The sequence below is a fragment of the Epinephelus fuscoguttatus genome, linkage group LG17, assembly GCF_011397635.1.
Source record: "Epinephelus fuscoguttatus linkage group LG17, E.fuscoguttatus.final_Chr_v1".
NCBI classification, from domain to species: Eukaryota; Metazoa; Chordata; class Actinopteri; order Perciformes; family Serranidae; genus Epinephelus; species Epinephelus fuscoguttatus.
Window position 1 is genome coordinate 41,117,429 of NC_064768.1, and position 21,683 is coordinate 41,139,111.

The window sequence follows — 21,683 nt, forward strand, 5'->3', positions numbered from 1 at the left end:
CCAGGAGGAGCTGGAAAGTGTTGCTGAGGAGAGGGACGTCTGGGGTGCTTCGCTCAGCCTGCTGCCCCCGAGACCATGAAAATGGATGGATGATGGATGGATGTGAGTTAAAACACTAACATCGTTTTATTTTCTGCATGTGAACATTATTCTGTAGCTGTCAGTGGCTGATGGTAAAATCCACCCCTAAATGTAAACATGCTAAGAAACTGCCACCAAGACTTGGTTTTGATTTTTCTGATTTATTTGCGTTAGAAATCTGAGTTCAGCAGAGCAGGAGGAGAAACACATGTTCACCAGGTACATTATTTTAGGGTGCAGGAAGAAACTGGAGAGGTTTGCGTTTGGCGATTACAGTTTTGGGACCTCTTGATAAATTATTAAAATTCCAAAGCATGAGCAGGAGTTCCTTCAGTTCAGTTCATCGTACACAAAACATCTTTGTATTAATCAATAGAAGAAGTACAGTAGAGTTTGACCGACACAAGTTCTCGACAGTGCAAAATAAAAGCCTTTCATCAATGCAAAGCATCTCTGGAATGTTCTCTGAGTCTCATTAATCGTCTGTTGGGAGGCTTTGCTCACAGCAAGCTGTATACATGTATTTTTAATGTCTCACCAATGTTTCCTCATTTCTGTCCAGTCCTGTGACACCATGGAAGGTCATAGGTGAGGATTCTCTGAGCTGTGGTTGCTGTCATGGCTGTCCTCTTCAGTCGCCAGCCGCGGCGAGCTGGCAGAGCGCTTCAGTCCCACTATCTCTGAAATCTCAGAGGGAAGTAACGTCCCTTTTTTCACATTCACCAGCTCTTTCTCTCGTGCCGCCGCCCCCTGCTGGCCTCCCTTCACCCGCTTCCACTTCATCCTCCGGTTCTGGAACCAAACCTTCACCTGAGAGGAGACACAAAGCAGTCAGACACGGCTGATGTGCTTCTTCGTACTCTACAGTGCAAGCAGCAGGAAAGGAGCTGGAAGCTGTGGACATGACAGTGGACTTCAGCGCAGCTCAGGAAGTTCTACCTGCTGATACAGTAACTCAGTCTGTTCTCTGCACGTCCAACACTGTGGTCTGGATCAGCCTCCCACAAAGAATCATTGGTGCCACATCCAACTTTTCAGGACTTATACACCTCCAGAGCCTAACACTAACAGGCAGGTAACATCACTGCAGACAGAAACAGTCTGACTTATTGACATCTTATGTTATTACTTATTGTATTGTTAAAGTTAAGTTAAAGAAGACTTTTTATGAACTCAACAGAGAAATTTCTCTCAAAGTTTGGTCACAAATTAGTTAAAATCTGAGTCAGTCATCGGTCTCACTCCGAAGTCGTCGAAAACTAGTGCTTGGTTGTGACTTCCGGCATTAGATACTGACGAAAAAAGCCACTCAGTGGCACCAGGGGGAAACGTGGCCAGACAGCAACGTAAGTTAAGGACGTGGATGTCCGAGTAGGGTCCGTGGGTGAGGTGGTGGATGGATACAACAATCACTGATGTTCAGTGTAAAGCCAAACCCTGTTCTTTTTTCCTAAACCCAACCACATGTGTTTGTTGAAGGAAAAAAAACATGAATTCCCGGTGTGGTACTGACGTAGTGCTTTTATTTTGAAAGAGACTGTATCAAACTGTGCATTTCCTGTGAAAACAGAAGTGTATTTTGAAAACAGACAATGCATGTAACAGGCTGAAGTTGACACGGCGTCCCAGAACGTCAACAACCAACACACCCAGGGTACCTTGGACGTCATATGTGGACGTGGAAAGTCCATGACCAAACGTGGACATGTGATGAGGTCACAGTGAGGATGAGTTGAATTAAACAGCAACACTACTACACAGGTGTGTCTTGGGATGGTCACAATGAAAGAACACTTTAAAATGTGAAGTTCGATCACACTTAGGTAAAGATCAAAAAAGATAAACGCACACCTGACCGTGACAAATTTTTTGGGTGCTGGATCAAAAAAAAAGTATATACTTGAAAGATAAAGAGATGATCCGCACACCAAATGAAGCTCCCACAGAAAAATTTATTCAGTCATAGTATGATGTTTTGAGCCAGCAGGCTCTTCCTTTCTGAGGAAGAGAAAGACTTATAACATCATACTATGACTGAATAAATTTTTCTGTGGGAGCTTCATTTGGTGTGCGGATCATCTCTTTATCTTTCAAGTTTGATCACACAACACAATGACACAGATTTTTGAAAGTTTGACCTTCTGACCTTTGACCACCAAAATCTAATCACTTCATCTGTGAGTCAAAGTGAGTGTTTGTGCCAAATTTGAAGAAATTCCCTCAAAAGCGTTCTTGAGATATCACGTTCACAAGGATGGGACGTACACATGGACAGACGGACATATGGACAACCCGAAAACATAATGCCTCTGGCCGCGGTTATAGAGGGTTGGCTGACATGTTGACCAGTCATTGTCCTCTGGGTGAGTGTAACAGCGAGGGCCATTGATTGGACGAGTGGTGTGGTGTTGCGTCCAGTATCACAGCACCATTCTGTGTTTCCAGATAAAAGCTGATGCATGAGTCACAGCAGCCTGCTCGCCTGACTCCACAGATTAGCTCGTATTTATGTCTCTCACAGTGATGAATAAGCTGCTGCCTCAAACGGGACCAATAAGAGACACCCTCAGCCCTCTCCTGAGTCCTCGTCTCGTCCCACCTCCTGTTACTCTCACTGCTTCCTCCCTGTAGAGCCTCCACCAGACACTCCCTCCTGCTCACACCACAAGTCTGAACAAACCAACATCACACTCTTATTAACAGAACACACACATCTTTTATCTCCTCTCCGTTTGTCCCTGGGACTATTGTCTTTATCTTGTAGTATTTTTTTGGCAGTGCTTCATAGTGGCCTGACACTCACCTCAACTTGTCATAAACTGCTCGGTGCTACTGCAAACCCAAAAACCCAAATATGCTGAAGTTCAGTTATTGTTTAAGAGAAGAAGCCCAATGTGCTGGTTAAAGGTCAGGCTCAGTGATTGGACAAAGACTTGTTATACCCTCAAGGTGTCTCCATTCATTCATTTTCCTTAACCGCTGTTCCTGTTGGGGGTCGCGGGGGGCTGGAGCCTATCCCAGCTGACACTGGGTGAGAGGCAGGGTTCACTCTGGACAGGTCACCAGACTATCACAGGGCTGATACATGAGCCCCTTTTACACTGCCAGGTTTTCAGTGAATGTTGGGCCGTTTTGCCGGCAAGCTGCGAGCGTTTAGACACACAGAGCCGGATTGGCGAGCTGATCCGAGGTGCCCAATTTTCCTCCTCGTAGGGTAGACATATTGGTGGAACCCTTTTAGTTTAAACAGACTGAGGTGGCCTTCTGCAATGGGAGGAGCTGTTGATGACTTGTGGGAGGGGCTGTTGATGACTTGTGGGAGGAGCTGTTGATGACCTGTGGGAGGAGCTGTTGATGACTTGTGGGAGGAGCTGTTGATGACTTGTGGGAGGAGCTGTTGATGACGCTGCACGTGCGAGCCACTGGCGGCGGATAAACAGGAAACAGCTGATAGCAGGAATTAGCGAGCAGCTAGTAGCAAGAGGGAAACACAAACCTGACAGACACTGTAAAGATGAGCAACTGGGGAGACAAGGAATTGCACGCCCTCCTTGTCCTCGCAAATGAAGAGGCCATTAACCGTCAGATGACGGGGACGGTGAAGAACGGGCCGACTTACGAGAGAATCACCGAAGGACTGACCAGCCGCGGCTTCCCTCCCACGTCACTGTTTACGTCACACGCTGAGCTACACGTTTTGTTACTTGCTCACGCCCCCCATTGCCCCGAAAAAGGCACATTCTGTATAAACAAAAGTAGGTAGGCGGCATTTTGCTGCACTCCCCGATTTTGTTTTATACTGCCAATGCTGAAAAAACACTGATTGGGCTTTCCTGCACATTTGCACAACTCCTGTCTAAAAGGAGCTAGAGACAGACAACCATTCACACTCACGTTCACACCTACGGACAATTTAGAGTCACCAATTAACCTGCATGTCTTTGGACTGTGGGAGGAAGCTGGAGCACCTGGAGGAAACCCACGCTGACACGGGGAGAACATGCAAACTCCACATAGAGGGGCTGGTTCAAATCCTGGGTTGGAGCCAGGAATCCTATCGCTGTGAGGCAACAATGCTAACCACTGCGCCACCATGACACAACCAAACACAAGGACAGAGGGATGTCGTATGCTGTAAAGCCCTGTGAGGCAAATTGTGATTTGTGATATTGGGCTTTATAAATAAAATTGAACTGATTGATTGAAAACTGAAACTGTCAGCTGAACGATCAACACATTCTCTCTCTGACCTCGTCACATACTGAGGGTTTGACTTGAGAATCTTACGGGACACCAACACCGCTCTCTCAGGTATAAGCCAGTGTTTGTTGGACACATCCACTACCCCTCCTGCCCACCCTCGTCGGACTTTTGCCGCCTTAACTTTTGTCCATGTCCTGCCATGTTTCCCCCCCGACACCGCTGGGTGCTGTTAAACTATAATGGCAACTGGCTGTGTATCATGCCAACATTAAAGGACACCTTTTTTTGTTGGTTTCTGACGCTGCAAGTCAGTGCCCAAGCACCAGATTTCAACAACTTCAGAGTGATACCGGGCTTGAAAGACACAAAAATGCTCCATTGAGCTGATGAGATCAGCAGAGGTGAGAATAATCCTCTATGAAGGCAAGTGACACCACTTGTGTTTTGATTTTTGCTGCTTTAACACCGGGGCATTAAAAGGCCATATGTGTTTTAATATCATTAAAGAAACAACATGAGTTATAAATCTGTACATTTGGTGGGAAGCAGAAGGTTTAACATAACATTAAGATGTTAAAGATCCGGATCAACTGTCTCACACGCAGATTTATTGGACTACGATTGGGGACATTTGCAGAAGCAGCCAATGTGAGGGGGAGTGTTGAGGGACCTGGCTCCAGACAGGAAGACCTAAATCCTGGGTGAGTTGTCCTGGCTGTGGCCTGATCCAAAACACTGACTGGTTCTAGCCAACAGACCTCCAAATGCACCAAATGTGTGGGGGTGCTGAGACTGCAGGGTTGTTGTTGGACGCAAGTGTTGGACTGTCTTCAGACCTATACAAAGACTTTCACAGGACAATGCAAAGCCAGAGTGTGAAGATTTAAAACCAGTTCATCCTTCTAAGTCAGTGGAAGCAATGTTTCCCCCCACACAGAGGAAGTTACTGATCTGAAGGTTTAAAGCTTCAATAAAAGATTCTTCTGTACAAATCCTGTCTGAATAACAGAGTGACAAAACCTTCTGCTCGTCTGTGACTGAGGAATAATCGATTCACTATAGTTTCGCTTAACAGCCAAACAGCTGTGTAACGGGTAAAAATGAACTCCACGTGGGCGGGCAGTGGGTGAGAATAAAAATCTATTTTCTTATTTTTCAGAATAACACAAAGTAGAAAGCTGTGCAGTATATGTGTAACATCTTAACAGCTAAATCACTGTTCTCAAGCTGCAGCTCCTTTTATTTTGAAAGTCAGTGACACCAGTGTAACCTTTGACCCCGTGGTCACATTGGTCACCGACGTGGAGGACTCCAGCCATGAAACTGTGCAGCCCGAGGATGAGGTGGCAGCCTACATGGAGTTGGGATCCTTTGGAGGTTTGATGGTGGTGGAAAATGATATTGATATGATAAAAAATATTAAAAATGTCTGGAAAAAAAATGTTAATCAAATGTCGAGATGTAGTGATTAAATGTAAAAAAAAAAAAAGTTGATAAAATGTCTGAAAAATATAAAAATGTCAGAAACAATGATAGAAAGTCCTAAACTAGTATGAAAATGTGTCGATAAAAAGTCCTAAAAATATTGTAAAAATATTCGGAAAAAAAATTGGGAAAATGTCTGAGAAATATTATGAAAATTAAAAATGTTAAGCAAGAATAACCCTTCTGTTTTCACTCTTTCAAGGCTCACTCTGACTCATCATAATATAAATTCTGTAATCCCATGAAATTGCATGTTTTTTTAAGATGGTTATCGTATCATGAAAAACTCATACTGTTGCAGCGCTAGTTTACAAACAGTCACATACATCCTTCAAACAGTGTTCCTACACATTTGGAATTTCAAAATTCCATACTTTTCCATACCCTAATTTCCAGACTTCTCTGCATTTTTCAGAGAATATGCGACATCTGAGTAAACATATCAGTGTATCATATTTCACGTCATATTTAATTATTCTTAACAGGCGACTGTAGCCAAGTACCATAATGGTATGCAAATAAAAACTCAATGTCTGGGCTGAGGCAAAAAGGTTGGGACTCTGGGTGCAAGCGATGCAGTAACGAGACGTCGGTGTTTTTCCTTTCATGTGGCTCAGAATCGTTTCTCCCTCATGTTGGCGATGTCAAACGATTTCACACAAAGCTTGCATCTAACTCTGTGTGTGAATTGGCAATCCTTGGCCAACCAGTATTTATGTACGGTATTGTGAAGCCATCCATCCAAAAACTTGCATCTACCCACTGTGAACCACGTGAAACTCGTCTTCTTGTCGAAGGTGCAGTGTTGGAGTGAAACGTGATACCTGGGGGGCTGGAGGAGGGTCACGGGGCAGCGACTGGACAGACCACTTGTCAATCAGGTAAAAGGGGCGGTATGTTTTCTGAGACGTTTGCTCTCACACAAACTGAGCTTGGCCCGGCATAAAACACGATCCGGATTGATTAAATTATTTTTGGAAATACCTAATTTTCTATCTTAGAAAACAGTATTTTAGAACAGTGGTAACAGTCTGGAAACATAAATATTTTTCCATTCTTTATTTTTCATTTCCCATACTTTTTAATACCTGGAAACTGATCAGATTTAGTTCCATACTTTTCCATACTTTCCATACTTGCGTAGGAACCCTGTTCAAAATAAATGTAGTACATTGTTTGTTTGTTTTTTACCTTCAACATCAAACGCACCTGGTTGGGTTTAGGGAAAAAGAACTTGGCTGTACATTCATACAGGAAGTGAACACTGTCCTCCCAGGTGAAAGTCGGTGTTTGTTGGACCCCCCCTCACATCCAATCTACTCAGGCTTTTTTTTTAACTTACATTGTTGTCAGGCCGCGTTTCCCCCTGATGTCATCAGGTGCTGCTGCACACTGATGGCGCCCGGCTGTTTATCACGCCAACATGATAGGACAGCTTTTTTCATTGGTGTCTGATATGGACGTCACTGTCCATGCACAAGGATTCGACAACTTTGGAGTGAGACAGGATTGGCTTCATGTCAAGTTTACTTCTCTTGATTGATAGTTAATAAATAAAGTAGCTAGAGAACACTCTTTGCTAAAACACTGGCACGACCCTTTTAATTCTCCTGTCTTCAGTCCAGTGAGCTGACTCTTCTCACAGTCACTGTTCACACACACTTGTTTCCAAACACTTCTAACCCCCAGAACGAACACCAGCAGACTGCGCTGGTGTCCACGTTAGTTAGCACACCGCTAACTTCATACAACTGTTTCTCTGTGAGCATTTAGAGGACCATCTGGACCGTGACACTCAGCATCACAGAGTCACTTCACAGACACCGAGAGCAGCACGCTGACGTTTCAAAGAGCCTCTGTGTTTGGAATCGATTAACCTCAGAGTGTTAGCATGACATGGCCAACCGTTTGCTAATGTCTCCTGTGAAGTCTGTTAATGGGAGCCATATATCTCCGTCCACAGACTGATGGATGTCACTGTGCTCAGGATTCTCTCACAAAATGTGGAGAACTAAAGCAGTTATGACTAAATGTTTCACTCTGCTGTTTTTCTGAATGAATCAGAACCTGATGGCTGCAAAGACAGTCCTGTGAGCTGAAAGTTAATCTACAACACAAACGTTTGCATATCAGTTATTTAATGACTTTTATTCTGGTAAAAATAAATTACTGTGTTTTAATTTGAGAAGGAAACTTTGTTTTTCTCACATGCCTCCAAAGTAAAGGAAGACTCCATGAACAGAGCAACAGAGAGTTTAAGTGTTGCTGTTTTAGTGACAATGCGTGTTGGTGAAGTTCTGAGCAAACGACTGGACAAATGAGACGTGGATTAAACTGCCTGAGCTGCGTGAGAGTTTGCTAACGGATGTTTAGATATAGTTTAGGCCCCTTTTATTCTAATTCATCATGATTTTTTATGCCTCAATGCTGGCAATAGCCGTGGCTGGCTGGCAGGCATTGTGTTTTCAGGTTGCTGTCCGTCCACAGAGCCTGGTTGTTGTCAAAATCCAGCGTTTGGACAGTGACTTGTAAGCGCCAGAAACCAACGACAAAAGCCATCCTTTAACATCGATGTGATACACAGCTGGTTGTTGTTATAGTTTAATGGTGCACAGCAGCTTCAGGAGGAAACGCCACAGGACAAAGACAAAAGTTAAGGCAGTGAAAGTCTGAGTGGAGCAGCGGGAGGTGTGGTGGATGGGTCCAACACTGACTGTCACCTGAGAGAGCGGTGTTCGCTTTCTGTAAGATTCTAAACCCAACCATGTTTCTGTTGTTGAAGGACTAAAAAGGTTAATTACCGATGCAAGGCTTTTATTTTGAAAGGGAGCATATGCAAACTGTACATTTCTTGGGAAAACAGACCTCATCGTGTGTTGGTTGTTGACGTTCTGGGACGCCGTGTCAACTTCAGCCTGTTACATGCATTGTCTGTTTTCAAAATACACTTCTGTTTTCACAGGAAATGTACAGTTTGATACAGTCTCTTTCAAAATAAAAGCACTACATCTGTACAACACCGCCAACTGATGTTTTTTTCCTTCAACAACAAACACGTGGTTGCATTTGGGAATAAAGAACAGGGTTTGACTTTAGAATCTTACGGGACGTGAACACCGCTCTCTCGCGTGAAAGTTGGTATTTGTCAGACCCTGCTACAACCCCTCCCGCCCACCCAACTCGGACTTTCGCCGCATTAACTTTCATCCTTGTCCTCTTGGTGCTGCCGGGCGCCGTTAAACTATGAAGGCAACTAGCCACATATCACGCCAACGTTAAAGGACGCCTTTTTCCATTGGATTCTGACGCTGCAAGTCATTGCCCAAGCACCGGAGTGAGACCAGTCTCAAATTACTTGCAAGGGCCCACTGTCTTTATGGGCCCCTTTACCCCAGGGGCCCCAGTGCGATTGTCTGTATTTACGCCCCTGGTCCAGTATAATCAAAACATTTAAAAATGTTTAAATGACAACTTTAACGTGTGTCAAACACCTTCTCCTCCCTTCTTCACCTCTGAGGAGCAACATGACACGTTTGAATCACTCGTCCTGACGACAGTATGACTGTGCTGATTTATGACCTCCTGGACTTTTATTTTTGGATCTGTGCTTTAAAAAGCACCGGCTCCAGTGATTGTCAGTGAGACCTGCTGATTTTGTTAGAATACCTCTGGCTGCCAAAGGATGTTAATAAAAGTCACGGCCCATCGAACACCTCTTTCATTCTATTTCATGACTTGGAGCACATAAGCTGGGAAGATTCTGATGGCTATTTATCACTCTGCTCCTGTTTCCTCGTGCTCTGCCCTCACACTGAACCGCAGTCATTCAGCAGGTACCGTACTTGTCGTTCCGTGAGGTCGAGGTTGACGGCGATTTCGTAGCGTCTCAGTCTGGTCAAATAGTTGTGGTGTGCAAACTCGGACTCCAGTTCCCGGATCTGTTCTTTGGTGAAGGCTGTGCGCTCCTTCCTGGGCTTGCTGTTCATGTCTGACTTACAGCTCCCGTCTTGGGACTCTGAAATGAAAAACAGAACATTTTCCAACCACAGCTGAGTCTCCAGAAGAGAGGGGAGGAAGAACAAAAAAAAAGGGGGTTGAAAAAAATTAGAGGGGTTTGACAAACTGCAGGGGCCCGTCTGAAACCAAAATAAAATGGAAGCTGAGATGATGAGGAGTGCCACTCACCTTTTACTGCAGAGATCTCAGTGTTGCATCATGTGGTGTTTAACCTGAGCAGCAATCAGTGAATATTCAAACTCTTCCTCACACTAATGCCTCAGATTAATGCTCTCACTGTTAGCAGCTACTGTATGAGTAATAATAATCTACAGATGCAAAGCTTTGCAGAGGAAACATACAGAACAGCATAACTCCAGTTTATTATAACTGGGGTCTAATTATAGTAGTTTGGAGCATTATTCTGTTAGTTATGAAAACTGCACTCACTAAAGTCACTGCTGAGATCTCAGAAACACGAGCAGTCAGACGAGCTGATAGTTAAACCTGATTACCTCAACGAGGGATGCACGATAATATCAACACATCATCTGTATCAGCCTTTAAAAACAAGTTCCTACATCTGTTTTACTAATTTCTTAAACCACCACAAAGTAAAACACAAGGCTGTGAATTATAATTTTCATCTGGGCTTTTCAAATGTTTAAGAAAACATTCTGTATAAGTGCGTATCCTCCTGAGAGCTTCTGTTTGGTCTGTATTTGTAGTTTCTCCGAGCTATTTGGGATCAGTAGGATCTGATAGATATTAAAAACTAAATATTGTCAGCGATAATAAAGTCTCAATGTCCTCAAACAAGCCGATAATAGAAACCAGTCTCACTCTGAAGTTGTTGAAATCCGGCGCTTGGGCAGAGTCAGAAACCAACAAAAAAAAGGTGTCAGCATGATGCGTGGCCGGTTGCTGTTATAGTTTAGCGCCGTCGGTGATGTCCGGGGGAAACTCAACAGAACAAGGATGAAAGCTAATGCAGCGAAAGCCCAACTGGGGTGGACGGCTTTTACCTGAGAGATCGGTGTTCACTTCCTGTAAGATTCTAAACCCAACCACGTGCTTTTATTTTGAAAGAGACTGTATGCAGACGTTAAATTTCCTGTGAAAACAGAAGTGTATTTTGAAAACAGACAATGCATGTAACAGGCTGAAGTTGACACGGCGTCCCAGAACGTCAACAACCAACACACCCAGGGTACCTTGGACGCCATATGTGGACGTGGAAAGTCCATGACCAAATGTGGACACAGTGAGGATGATGATGGCTTTCTATTCAACATATTATCGCAATAAAATGTCCTAAAACAAATATATGTAGAACAAAAAAAGGTGTCCAAACTTATGTTTGGATTATGTTCGTCAAAAGTGAATTCCGGACGTTGATGTTAATGCTTAAAGAAGAAAACTGTGAGCGTCCAGCTGCACGAAGTGTGGTCACAATAAACTGGAGCAGGAAGTGAGTCTGTGAAATTTAATCAGTGTTTCACAGTTAGTTAGTTTGGTTAATAATTTTACTGTTGCCCTTTATAAGTTTACTGTAATTCATTTCTTTAACCTGGTGGTTTGTTTATCACCTGTCTGATCATTGACTGCTCACCTGTCTTGCTAACGTGTAAAGTGTGACACACTATGCTGTAGCCTGATATGTAACTGCACAGTGTCACAGTGCCGCAGACCTGCTGTCTGTCTCTGTAAGCTGAAACCATTTCCCTCAGTGGAAACAAAGCTTTGATTTACTTTAATTTCACAGATAAGAAACAATAAATTGTGAAGACAATAAAGCCTCCACTAAAATAGCATTTTAAGTCTTGTGTGTGATTTATCCTGGCTTCATATGAGCAGAGGAAATCTCTGCTAGCTGCTAGGCTAATTTATGCAATGTAAAATGCCATAGGCTTGTGCTAATAACGTTAGCATGTTGTATTTGAGGGGAAAATGTGTCCAGATAAAGACAAGTGTTTGTCTGTGAATGCTGCGAGTTATAGTGAAGCTGATTTGTCTACTTGTGTTTGAAACTCTCTCTATTAAGCCATGTTTACTGTGTGTTTACTGTGTGTTTACTGTGTGTTTAATGTGTGTTTACAGTGTGTTTAATGTGTGTTTAATGTGTGTTTTGAATCAGTCAAACTTTACAGCACTTCACAGAGTCCTCCGCTGCCAACTAGTGTTTTGGAGGTGTAACTGCAGAGTGACACAGACACACAAGTATAAATGCTCACTGCAGTGTAGGCTCTGCCGCACAGATATAAATCCACCTTAACGTGTTGGTGGTGATGCAGCCTATTATTTATAAGAATCAGTGGCGTGCAGTAGTCAGTCACCCTTGTGCCAGATGTTGCGTTGAAACCGCTAACGTATATTTTATAATACAGACTCGATGTTGGACGACATCAACAAACATATCACCAATCATCACTGGAAATCTGTGACAAAAAATACCAAATAAAATAAGAAAATATTCATTAAATTGATTATTTATGTAAGTGTCTGTTAAATGTACATATAATTGTCTTTATTTACGCCCCTGATAGGAACTGTATTCACACTTATAAATGATAAACGTGCAGCAGATTTACATCCAGTACCATCATCATCATCATCATCATCATCATCATCATCATCAGCGTCGTCCGGTTAGCGTGGGAAACATTTATGGGATGTGTTACGGGAAGCGCAGAGTTCATGTCACGTCCCCGTCTGACAGTAAAAGGCACATCTGAGGTTTTACTCTTAACAAAGTTTAGTTTACATTCAGTGTTTCCAACCAGAGAGCATTGTGTAAATCTCTGCGCTCAAACAACCTGTTGTGAGAGAATATACTTCCTCAGAAAAACATTTGCAGGACCATTCTTCTTTAATTCAAAGCTGCATTGTTTAGATCGGTGTTTTCTCATCTTCCTGCCACCACCTGTTTATTACTGGAAACCATTGGCAGCAATGTGCGTCAGTTTTTTTGTGCAAATGCACAAAGATACAAACAGAACATTTCTCTGTCGTGCTTCTAGTGGTCAAAAAGACCTTAAATATTTATTTACTTTTCTTTTAAGTGTAATCACAATTTTTTCCAGACCTTAAGTGTTTAAATGTCTCGTCTTAACCACACCTTCACAATCTTTTATTTGCCATAAACACAATCTTTCCTCAAACAGATCCATGCTCAGGGGAGGAGGGCAGTCACGCCCATGATTTAAAAAAAACGCTCATAAGCATATTTTTTGAGGGACGGTACTTTTCGTGTTCCTTTTTTAAAAACTGCTCTTTACTCAAGTTTATTTTAGAGCCGTCAATCTTCTTTTTACTTCACTACAGTTGCCATTTATACCTTCATCACAATGACTGCTCTAAATGCGGTCAGTGTCCGGGGGGGAGCATGCGATAAGCACCTCAACTGCAAACCAGGCGGCCCACCCCGACCTCAGTTGACCCTGCAGCCCGGCCTAAAGCATCGTGGATTTTCAAAACTGTATTTTTCCGTTGTTTTTTGACTACAGTGGCCTTGTAGTCCAAAAAGAACATCCTGCTAACGTTACAATGACCTGCGATGAAAACACACGCAGGAGCACAGAGCTGCCCACTGTCAGGGGGGTTATAAGGGTACAGATGACCCCGGCCCAGGGCCAAGGGGGGAGCCCATGAAGAGGTCCATGTTTGACCCTTTAATGGGATCAAGTACAATTTACTTACTGACTATATCATTATATGTATTTACATGATAAATAAATGTATTTCCATCCATCCATTCTCATCCACTTATCCGGGGCCGGGTCTCCAGGGGCGTTCCCAGACCAGATGAGATCTATAATTCCTCTAACAGGAGGCGCCCAGGAGGATCCTGATCAGATGTTGAACAACCTCAACTGACCCCTTTCAACGTGAAGGAGCAGCGGCTCTACTCCGAGCTCCCTCCAGATGTCTGAACTCCTCATCCTATCTCTAAGGCTGCTTTCAGACCTGCCCTGTTTGGTTCAGTTCAATCAAACTGCCCCTGAGTCATCCTAAAATCTGCCTGTAAACATCCATGATGGAGGAGAAGCTCCTGGACCAACTGGTGGTACTCCCCATGATCCAGCCTCTTTTTTAGGGTCTCATGTACCCACACAGATCTTTGTTTATCTGCTGACAGCCTCTCACCCTCAACCAGAGCTACAGACAGCACCCTCTGCCTCAACATGGCAGCAGCTACACACTGATTACTGCAGGATAAAAAACGTCAAAGTGTAAGGAGGTGATGGGCTGGTTGCCTGGCAACAATAAAAAAAAGTGCAGCGTTTTGCAACAATCGGCGCTTAAGACATCTCTTGGCACCAACCATGGTGAGCTATCTTTTTGGAGAAGGGGCCAAATAACCCTCGAGGAAAAAGGAACATTGTTATTTTTCAAAATGGCATACTGTGCAAAAGTCCCCTGGATCAAAAGGAGGCTGTCACTGTTGTTAGACCATCATCATCCTCACTGTGACCTCGTCACATGTCCACGTTTGGTCATGGACTTTCCACGTCCACATATGACGTCCAAGGTACCCTGGGTGTGTTGGTTGTTGACGTTCTGGGACGCCGTGTCAACTTCAGCCTGTTACATGCATTGTCTGTTTTCAAAATACACTTCTGTTTTCACAGGAAATGTACAGTTTGATACAGTCTCTTTCAAAATAAAAGCACTACGTCAGTACCACACCGCAAACTGATGTTTTTTTTTCCTTCAACAACAATTCCATTCCATTCAATCATATGGAACATAAACATGGTCTGTGGTTGTTGGACCCATCCACCACCTGTCCCACTCGGACTTTCACCACCTTAATTTTTGTCGTTGTCCGGCCATGTTTCCCCTTGACACTGGTGGTTGCTGTCAAACTATGACAGCAACCACCAGTGTATCATGCCGACGTTAGAGGATGCCTATTTTCATTGGTTTCTGGCGCCACAAGTCACTGCCCAAGCGCTGGATTTCGACAACTTCGGAGTGTGACCAGGCTCAAATGTTATTTTCTTTTAATTCAATGTATGGGCACATTTTTACAATTGGAGATTGTCAGAATCACTTTCGGGCGACAGTGCTGATAAATGAAAATTAAAATGTTAATAAATAACTATTACTAATTTCCTTATGAGTCTCAAAGCTGAGGGGAGCTACAGAGCCGCAGGTTGTCTTTACAGACAGATTGGAAAGACAGAAAATTAAAAGAAAAACATTAATCTTGAATAAAATTCTGGTTTTCCTAAATTATATAACACTAACAGAGCTGTATGATCTTAGTAATGAACTTAAAGTAAAGTAAGAGCCAAGCTGGAGTTAAACTGTATCTGAGTATGAGGAATATTTCCATCTGGATCTTTCAGAATAAAAGAAAAAAGCCACATGTTAATATGAATTTTAAGAGGCACTTTTAGTCCTACTCAACAATACTTCTGCACATAAACACTGAGCCTTTCCGCCATTGTTCGTGCTTCGAGGGTGAAATCATATTTTCCCTGCTCATATTGTCTGTCATTACGAACATATTTCAACTATGCCTTTTATGTATTTGTGGTCAGTGAATGGTGAAAATGAACGGAGCGTTTTGAAAGTAATCCTTCACAGTGAAGAAAAAAAAAGCCCTGAATAATAATTTCTCCTGTGTTCTTCGCTCCTCAGTGCATAAATCCAGCTGACATTTCATTAGTTGTGTAAATGTGGGATGTGCTGACAAACCGCAGTGTGCCAGGAAAGAGACGCTGTCTGTACCGTAATGTGAGACTACAGACACCCAATGAATTAAACAAAGACTCTGGACGCTGCTGTTTTTCTGTCATATTATCGTCATATTATCCTTGTGTCATGTGATTTCTCTCAGTGTGATTCATTAGATCAGATTTAAGTTTTTAAATTTACAGGATTTGTGTTGTCCGTCGTTCTGACAGTTGAAATCAGTGCGGCTTTTTCAGCCTCATCGTCCTCTCAGTGTGCTCTCTGCAGGGTTGCAGGTCAATAGTTTTGTATATTTCATCATCACAAGTTCCTTTTTTAAAAACACCAAGTCCAGAAAAAACTGTAATAAAAGTGCTGCGGCTTCTCGGAGTGCCAATGAAGTTAGAGCTAGGAAATTGGATTTGGGTTAGGCCGCTGGCAGCCTCAGTGTATCCTTCGAAGTGTTCAATCTGTCAGTCAAAGTTCCCTCTCTCCTGGCCGGGACGTCGACTCGAGGGAATCGGAAAGTTCTCCACTTGGCAGCGGCTCTGAGCTGCTCGTCAGCGGGGCTAAATGATGCAGATACGGTGGCTGCTAGTAAATCTGGGGGATATATCCTGGAGATGATGTGGTCTTCTGTGTGCGCTCACCCTTCAGAGGAAACATATGTGTGCAGAAGTAGGGCGTTAAGATTTATGTCAGGAAGTTAGGTTTTTATGCCGCTGATTCTTCACCTACATTTTCACCGTCACAGTGAGTCCCACCAACAATGCAGATGACCTCATGACCTCAGTGTCTATCCAGGGCCGGGTTGCAGGGCAGCAGGCTGAGTAAAACACCTCAGATGTCCCTCTCCCCAACGACACCTTCCAGCTCCTCCTGGAGGATCAAAGTCATTCAAGTTGCCTGAAACGTCCGCCTGTACTCCAGTTTGTCACAGTCGCACCTCCCTCCTCTCTTACTGACACTACGCTTAGGCTTTGGAAGAATAAAGACATCAGCACAGCAGACTTGAACAGTTAAAATAAAAATTCACACTTCCAAGTTCGCATTTTGTCCATTATGTCTAGAATACATCCGCACAAGTACACCACAAAACTGAACTGAACTGTATCCACCTTATTCCTGAGGTCACGACTGCAGAAATGATTATGGTCACAACTTCCTGTGAGACAGAGGAAGTAGCAGTGAGCTAGTTAGCCCCAGTGGCTACTCTTGGTGGCCGCCAACGCTGGTTCTTTTCCAAAGTCATTTGCCTTCAGTTTATTTTCTAACAAATATTTAACTAACTTTTTCTAAAATGTCTCTGTGGAGCTCTGGTACCTGTTGCACTGTCCGTGTCTGTGACGACCAACAACCAGTCTGAGCTACATGTTTGTCTTCAGCAACTGTGTGTTGAACATGTGACCAGAACAAAAAGGGATTGTTCCTGTTGCCATGGTTACCGTTGACATGGGAAATAAAACCACGAGAGTTTAAATCAGAGTTATCAGCAGAGAATGACACGTAGACTGACAGGTGCGTCACTCACTGTCTTTCCCCGTCTGACTTCAGTCTCTACGTTAGAAAATAAACTGTGAAATATGTATTTAGTCATCAGGGCTGAGAATGTGTCGCTGATTTACTGTACTGCCTTTATATCATATAAAGAAATTAATCTTTTACTCATTCTTTATATGACTGTGACTGAAGTCTGCTGCTAAAAATAGTTTTTAATAAATCAGAAGTTATAAAAACATGTAAACTGCGTGGTTAACGCAGACGAGCGGAGGATCAGCTGGAAACATCACATTTATTCACTCTACATGGAGCTACAGTTAATACTGAATTATGTCTTAGTGTCAGAAATCATAAATCATCTTTAGAAGGAGCAGATGTTACCTTAAGCTGCTCGGGACATGTTAACCTTAACTGTATTTTAACGGAGCAAGGCAAGCTACCTGTTAGCATGCTAACTGTTAGCATGCTAACTGTTAGCATGCTCGGTTGCTTTGAGACGGCTGTCAGAGATAGCAGAGGTATGATCACATAATCCTGTTTGAGCTCTCACAGGTGGTGAGTTCCATGTTTTATTTCCCAGCTTATCTTGGAAAGAAGAATAAACGACTGTAAACAAACTGTTACTATTGAAATCGCCAGTTTCGGTTCAGCGCCAGAAGTTGGAAGTATCATGGGGGCAGGAATAAGGTGGATACACTTATGAATCACAGCCCTGACTCAAAGAGACTCGTCTCTTGGTTTGTTGATCTTTTTTCTGCTCATAATTTGGTCTCCACACAGTATTTAAAGGAAGCTTCAGAGAAAGAGACCTCTGCATCTCGGCTGGTGATGAAACCTGGGACACTTTCACACATTCACAAATGCTCCGTAAATTCCAGACACCAACTTATTCAATTTAAAGTGCTCCACAGGCTGCACCACTCTGTGCTGAACTTCACTCCTTTTATCCCTCCATCTCTCCAAAATGTAAATCAGCAGAGGGCACGTCGGGCTCCCTCTTCTGGTCTTGCTCTGAGCTAAACAAGTTCTGGTCAGATATTTTTAAGTGCTTTTCAGAGGCCTGGGTGGAACCCGACATCTATCAGCTCTGTCCCACTTGCAACAAAAGACAAAACAATAGGAAAGGAATATTTTAACTTTTGAAAATCTGAGGATCTTCCTTCTTTTCAGACCTGGTTGGCAGAAATCACTAACTTGTTATGACGGGTTCACACTAAATCATATCAGCCTGGTCACAGCCTGACGCAGCGTTGCGCAGTGTCGGCTCAGATTGTGAATGACAACGAGTGTCGTACGTGATAATCCATTGTTTCATCTCATGTAGTGTGTCATAGTGGAAACCACTCATGCCACGTCTGAGACGCCTCACGACGTTCCGACAGAAAGTCTAGCATGTTTGATTTCCTTTTTGTCGTCCACGACTTCTCCCGTCACAGCCGTCACTTTGACCAATAGGAACACAGAGCGATCTGTTGCCGTGGAAACTGTAGGACAACAACAGCCCAGCCTTTTAGATATTTCCTGTAGGGACGTTAGCACACAGAGTAAACAGGAAACAGCAGAGGCACTTTATCAACCCGCTGAGTACTGCCATTAGCATCAAGCTAGCAAAGAATGTTCTGTCTTCATAATGGAGGATATAAAGGAATCAAACTCACAGATAGTGTCTCCTGGGACACTTTCACACATTCACAAATGCTCCGTAAATTCCAGACACCAACTTATTCAATTTAAAGTGCTCCACAGGCTGCACCACTTTATCAACTTCTGAGTACTGCCATTATCCTCCATCTGTCTTCATAATGGAGGATATAAAGGAATCAAACTCACAGATAGTGTCTGGGCCTTTACTCAGCACAGCTGCAGAGGCTACCAGCTGCATCTCAAACACACACCACCATTTAGCATTCTGGCTTTAGTTTAATCAAACTCAACACTTCCTGTATCTGTTTCAAATTAAAAGCCTCTTATCATTTCAGCTGAGAGAATCCCTTCACTTTCTTAAAAGGCTTTTATTGTGAAACATTTGCAGGAACTTCCTGTTGAGGATTCAGTGACTGTCATAGTTTGCATGTGGCACTTCAAGTGTAGCTCCGCCCATCTGGTGACAGTTTTGATGTCACTACAGTAACAGTTCAGCTGGAACATGAACACACACAGTGACTGAGATAATAATAATAAGAAGAAGACAAAAATAATCTGATGACATCAAACAATCGGGGATGATGTTTGACCGTGTCGTCGAGCTATATTGCTGTTTGTGTCGGTCAGTCGCTCACTCCACAACAGGAAACAGAACTTCAGAATTAAAAGCTCTGTGCCTAAAATTCACTGTCCTTAATAATGGAGGATATAAAGGAATCAAACTCACAGATAGTGTCTGGGCCTTTACTCAGCACAGCTGCAGAGGCTACCAGCTGCATCTCAAACACACACCACCATTTAGCATGATCATCTTTTGTTGTAAAATTCTTAATTTAATTTAGCTGATGTTTATGATGAAATGTAAATTAGGGTTAAGGTTTGTGTTCATTCATATATATATTAAATTTTCTTTTTTTTGGTGACTTTATTTGACGGGGTGTGAGGGGGGAGAAAGGTGTGATAATATGCAGCAGCAGGTATTGAGCTCGCAGCTGCTGCAGCAGGGACGCTGCCCTCATGTATGGGACGCTTGATCTACCCACTGAGCTGCTGCATGCCCCAACGTTCATATGTGTAAATGAAGTGAAAAATATAAATTAAAAGTGCCACTAACTTTAACTTTAACTTGTTTAGTACAATTAAATTTGATGAAAACATTGTTTGGTCTTTTCATCGATATTATAATTCCACTCAAACTTGATTTGTTGTAAAATTTTAATTTAGCTGATGTTTATAATGTAAATTGTTTTGTTGTTAAGTTTAATTCTATATTATAAAAATATTGAGTTCACATTTTACATTTTTCTTTTTGAATTTCAATGGATTATAAAAATACATTGTGGCCAGCTGAGGTTTCTTAACTGCAAGAATAAAGCAAAGAGATGAACTCTGAACCAGGAAGTGCTCTTTGTTTAACCTCAGCAATTTGATGAAAACATTGTTTGGTCTTTTCATCGATATTATAATTAATAATTCCAAAGTGACTCTGATTCGCTCACTCAAACTTGATTTTTCTTTGGAGACAGCAAAACTTTTAGTTTAGCACAACACAATAATATAAAAGTTTTGAGTTCAGCAGACACAAAATAAAAATATTCAAATAATTTAATTTATAAATTTTAGTGTAACTTAAGTTGTTTTTGTTGTTTAAGCTTTTAATTCTATATTATAAAAATATTGAGTTCACATTTTACATTTTTCTTTTTGAATTTCAATGGATTATAAAAATACATTGTGGCCAGCTGAGGTTTCTTAACTGCAAGAATAAAGCAAAGAGATGAACTCTGAACCAGGAAGTGCTCTTTGTTTAACCTCAGCAACTTTATTGAACTTAACCTTAGACACTCTGATCTCCTCACAGGCGGGAGGTCACTAACTGTGTATACAACTTAACTCACGGTGCAAAATATCTGTTACCACAACATGAACTGTGACCCATCAGAACCCCTGCCCATTTGGGGTCACTGCCCTGCATGCACGAGGGCTGGTGCCATCTGATCAGGAATTATCGGGGCCCTGAGTACCTGAGTTTCCGGGGCTGCCTGCTCCTTCTGTCAGGCAGACACTGTGCCGGAGTGTTAGACACACAGTGAGAGCATCTGGGGACGGCCAGCCAGGTTCGGGTGCTGAGGGTGGAGAGGTGCTGCAGTGGGTGCTGAGGGTGGAGAGGGTGCTGCTGCTGAGGCAGGTGGTCTCTGAACGCTCCGTTGTCCTCTCCTCCAGAGAAGCCGCAGGGGGGCGAGGAGCTGGGTAGGTCCAGGTAGGAGATGTGGTCGCTCCGGCCGTGCAGGGTCAGCGGTGACTGGGTGATGGCAGGGTGCAGACCCTGGGCCGGAGCATGAGGGCTGCGGAGACAACCAAACAAAGACTGATCCATGGTGTGGGAGTCCTCCAAACCCCCACTCCTGCCAGTCAGAATCAAAGCTACCAAAAACAACTAGCAAGAAGAGAGAAGAAGAAGTCAGGGATGTTGGCAGCCTCAATCCCAGCTCCTCTCTGCAGCCTGCCTCAGCTCAGTCCTCCAGACCCCCGACCTCCCAAAGAAAGCCAGCTGAAGGAAGGCAGAGATGGTGGCGTTGAAAAAAAGAGGCCTCTGGTAATCCTGAGCATGCAGACGTTTGACAGGCGGATGGTGGGTAAACAGTGAGAGGCGGAGGAGGATCTCAGATGACAGCGGAGAACGCCAGGACCAGTGTGGAAGGAGAGGGAGCTTCCAGGGAAGTTGTGCCGGAGAAGGAGGGAGCGGGAGGAGGGAGGGATGGGGGTGTTATATATAGGCTGTAACCTGAGAGGTAGGCTGGGTCACTGGCTCGCTGCTACTGACCACATGCATGTGATCATCCTCCAAAATGCAACGCACAATAAATCTGAACCATTCCTATAGCTCTGCCTCAGGAAGAGTGGGCAATGTATTTTGGAGCTGAGCTATCTGACCATGCTGAAACTGCTCTAGGAGCTGCTTTTTATCAGCTGCTGGTTTTGGATGTGAAGCTGCAGAGCTCACAAACTGTTCTGTTGATGATGATGAGCTGTGAGTCAAAAGTGAACTGAGGTTGAATCCAAATTAATACTAACTGGTGAAATTACTGAAA

General features: G+C 43.3%; 1 protein-coding gene across 1 annotated transcript; it reads right to left on the bottom strand.

The window, feature by feature from the left end:
• Positions 1-226: 226 nt before the first annotated feature.
• On the bottom strand, positions 227-21,324 carry meox2b (mesenchyme homeobox 2b). The gene is made up of 3 exons (XM_049601745.1): positions 20,680-21,324; positions 9,612-9,949; positions 227-891 (listed from the first exon to the last, which is right to left on the bottom strand). Exons 1-3 carry the CDS (start codon positions 20,966-20,968, stop codon positions 664-666), a joined length of 855 nt encoding a protein of 284 aa, XP_049457702.1. The 5' UTR covers positions 20,969-21,324; the 3' UTR covers positions 227-663.
• Between the last annotated feature and the right edge of the window lie 359 nt (positions 21,325-21,683).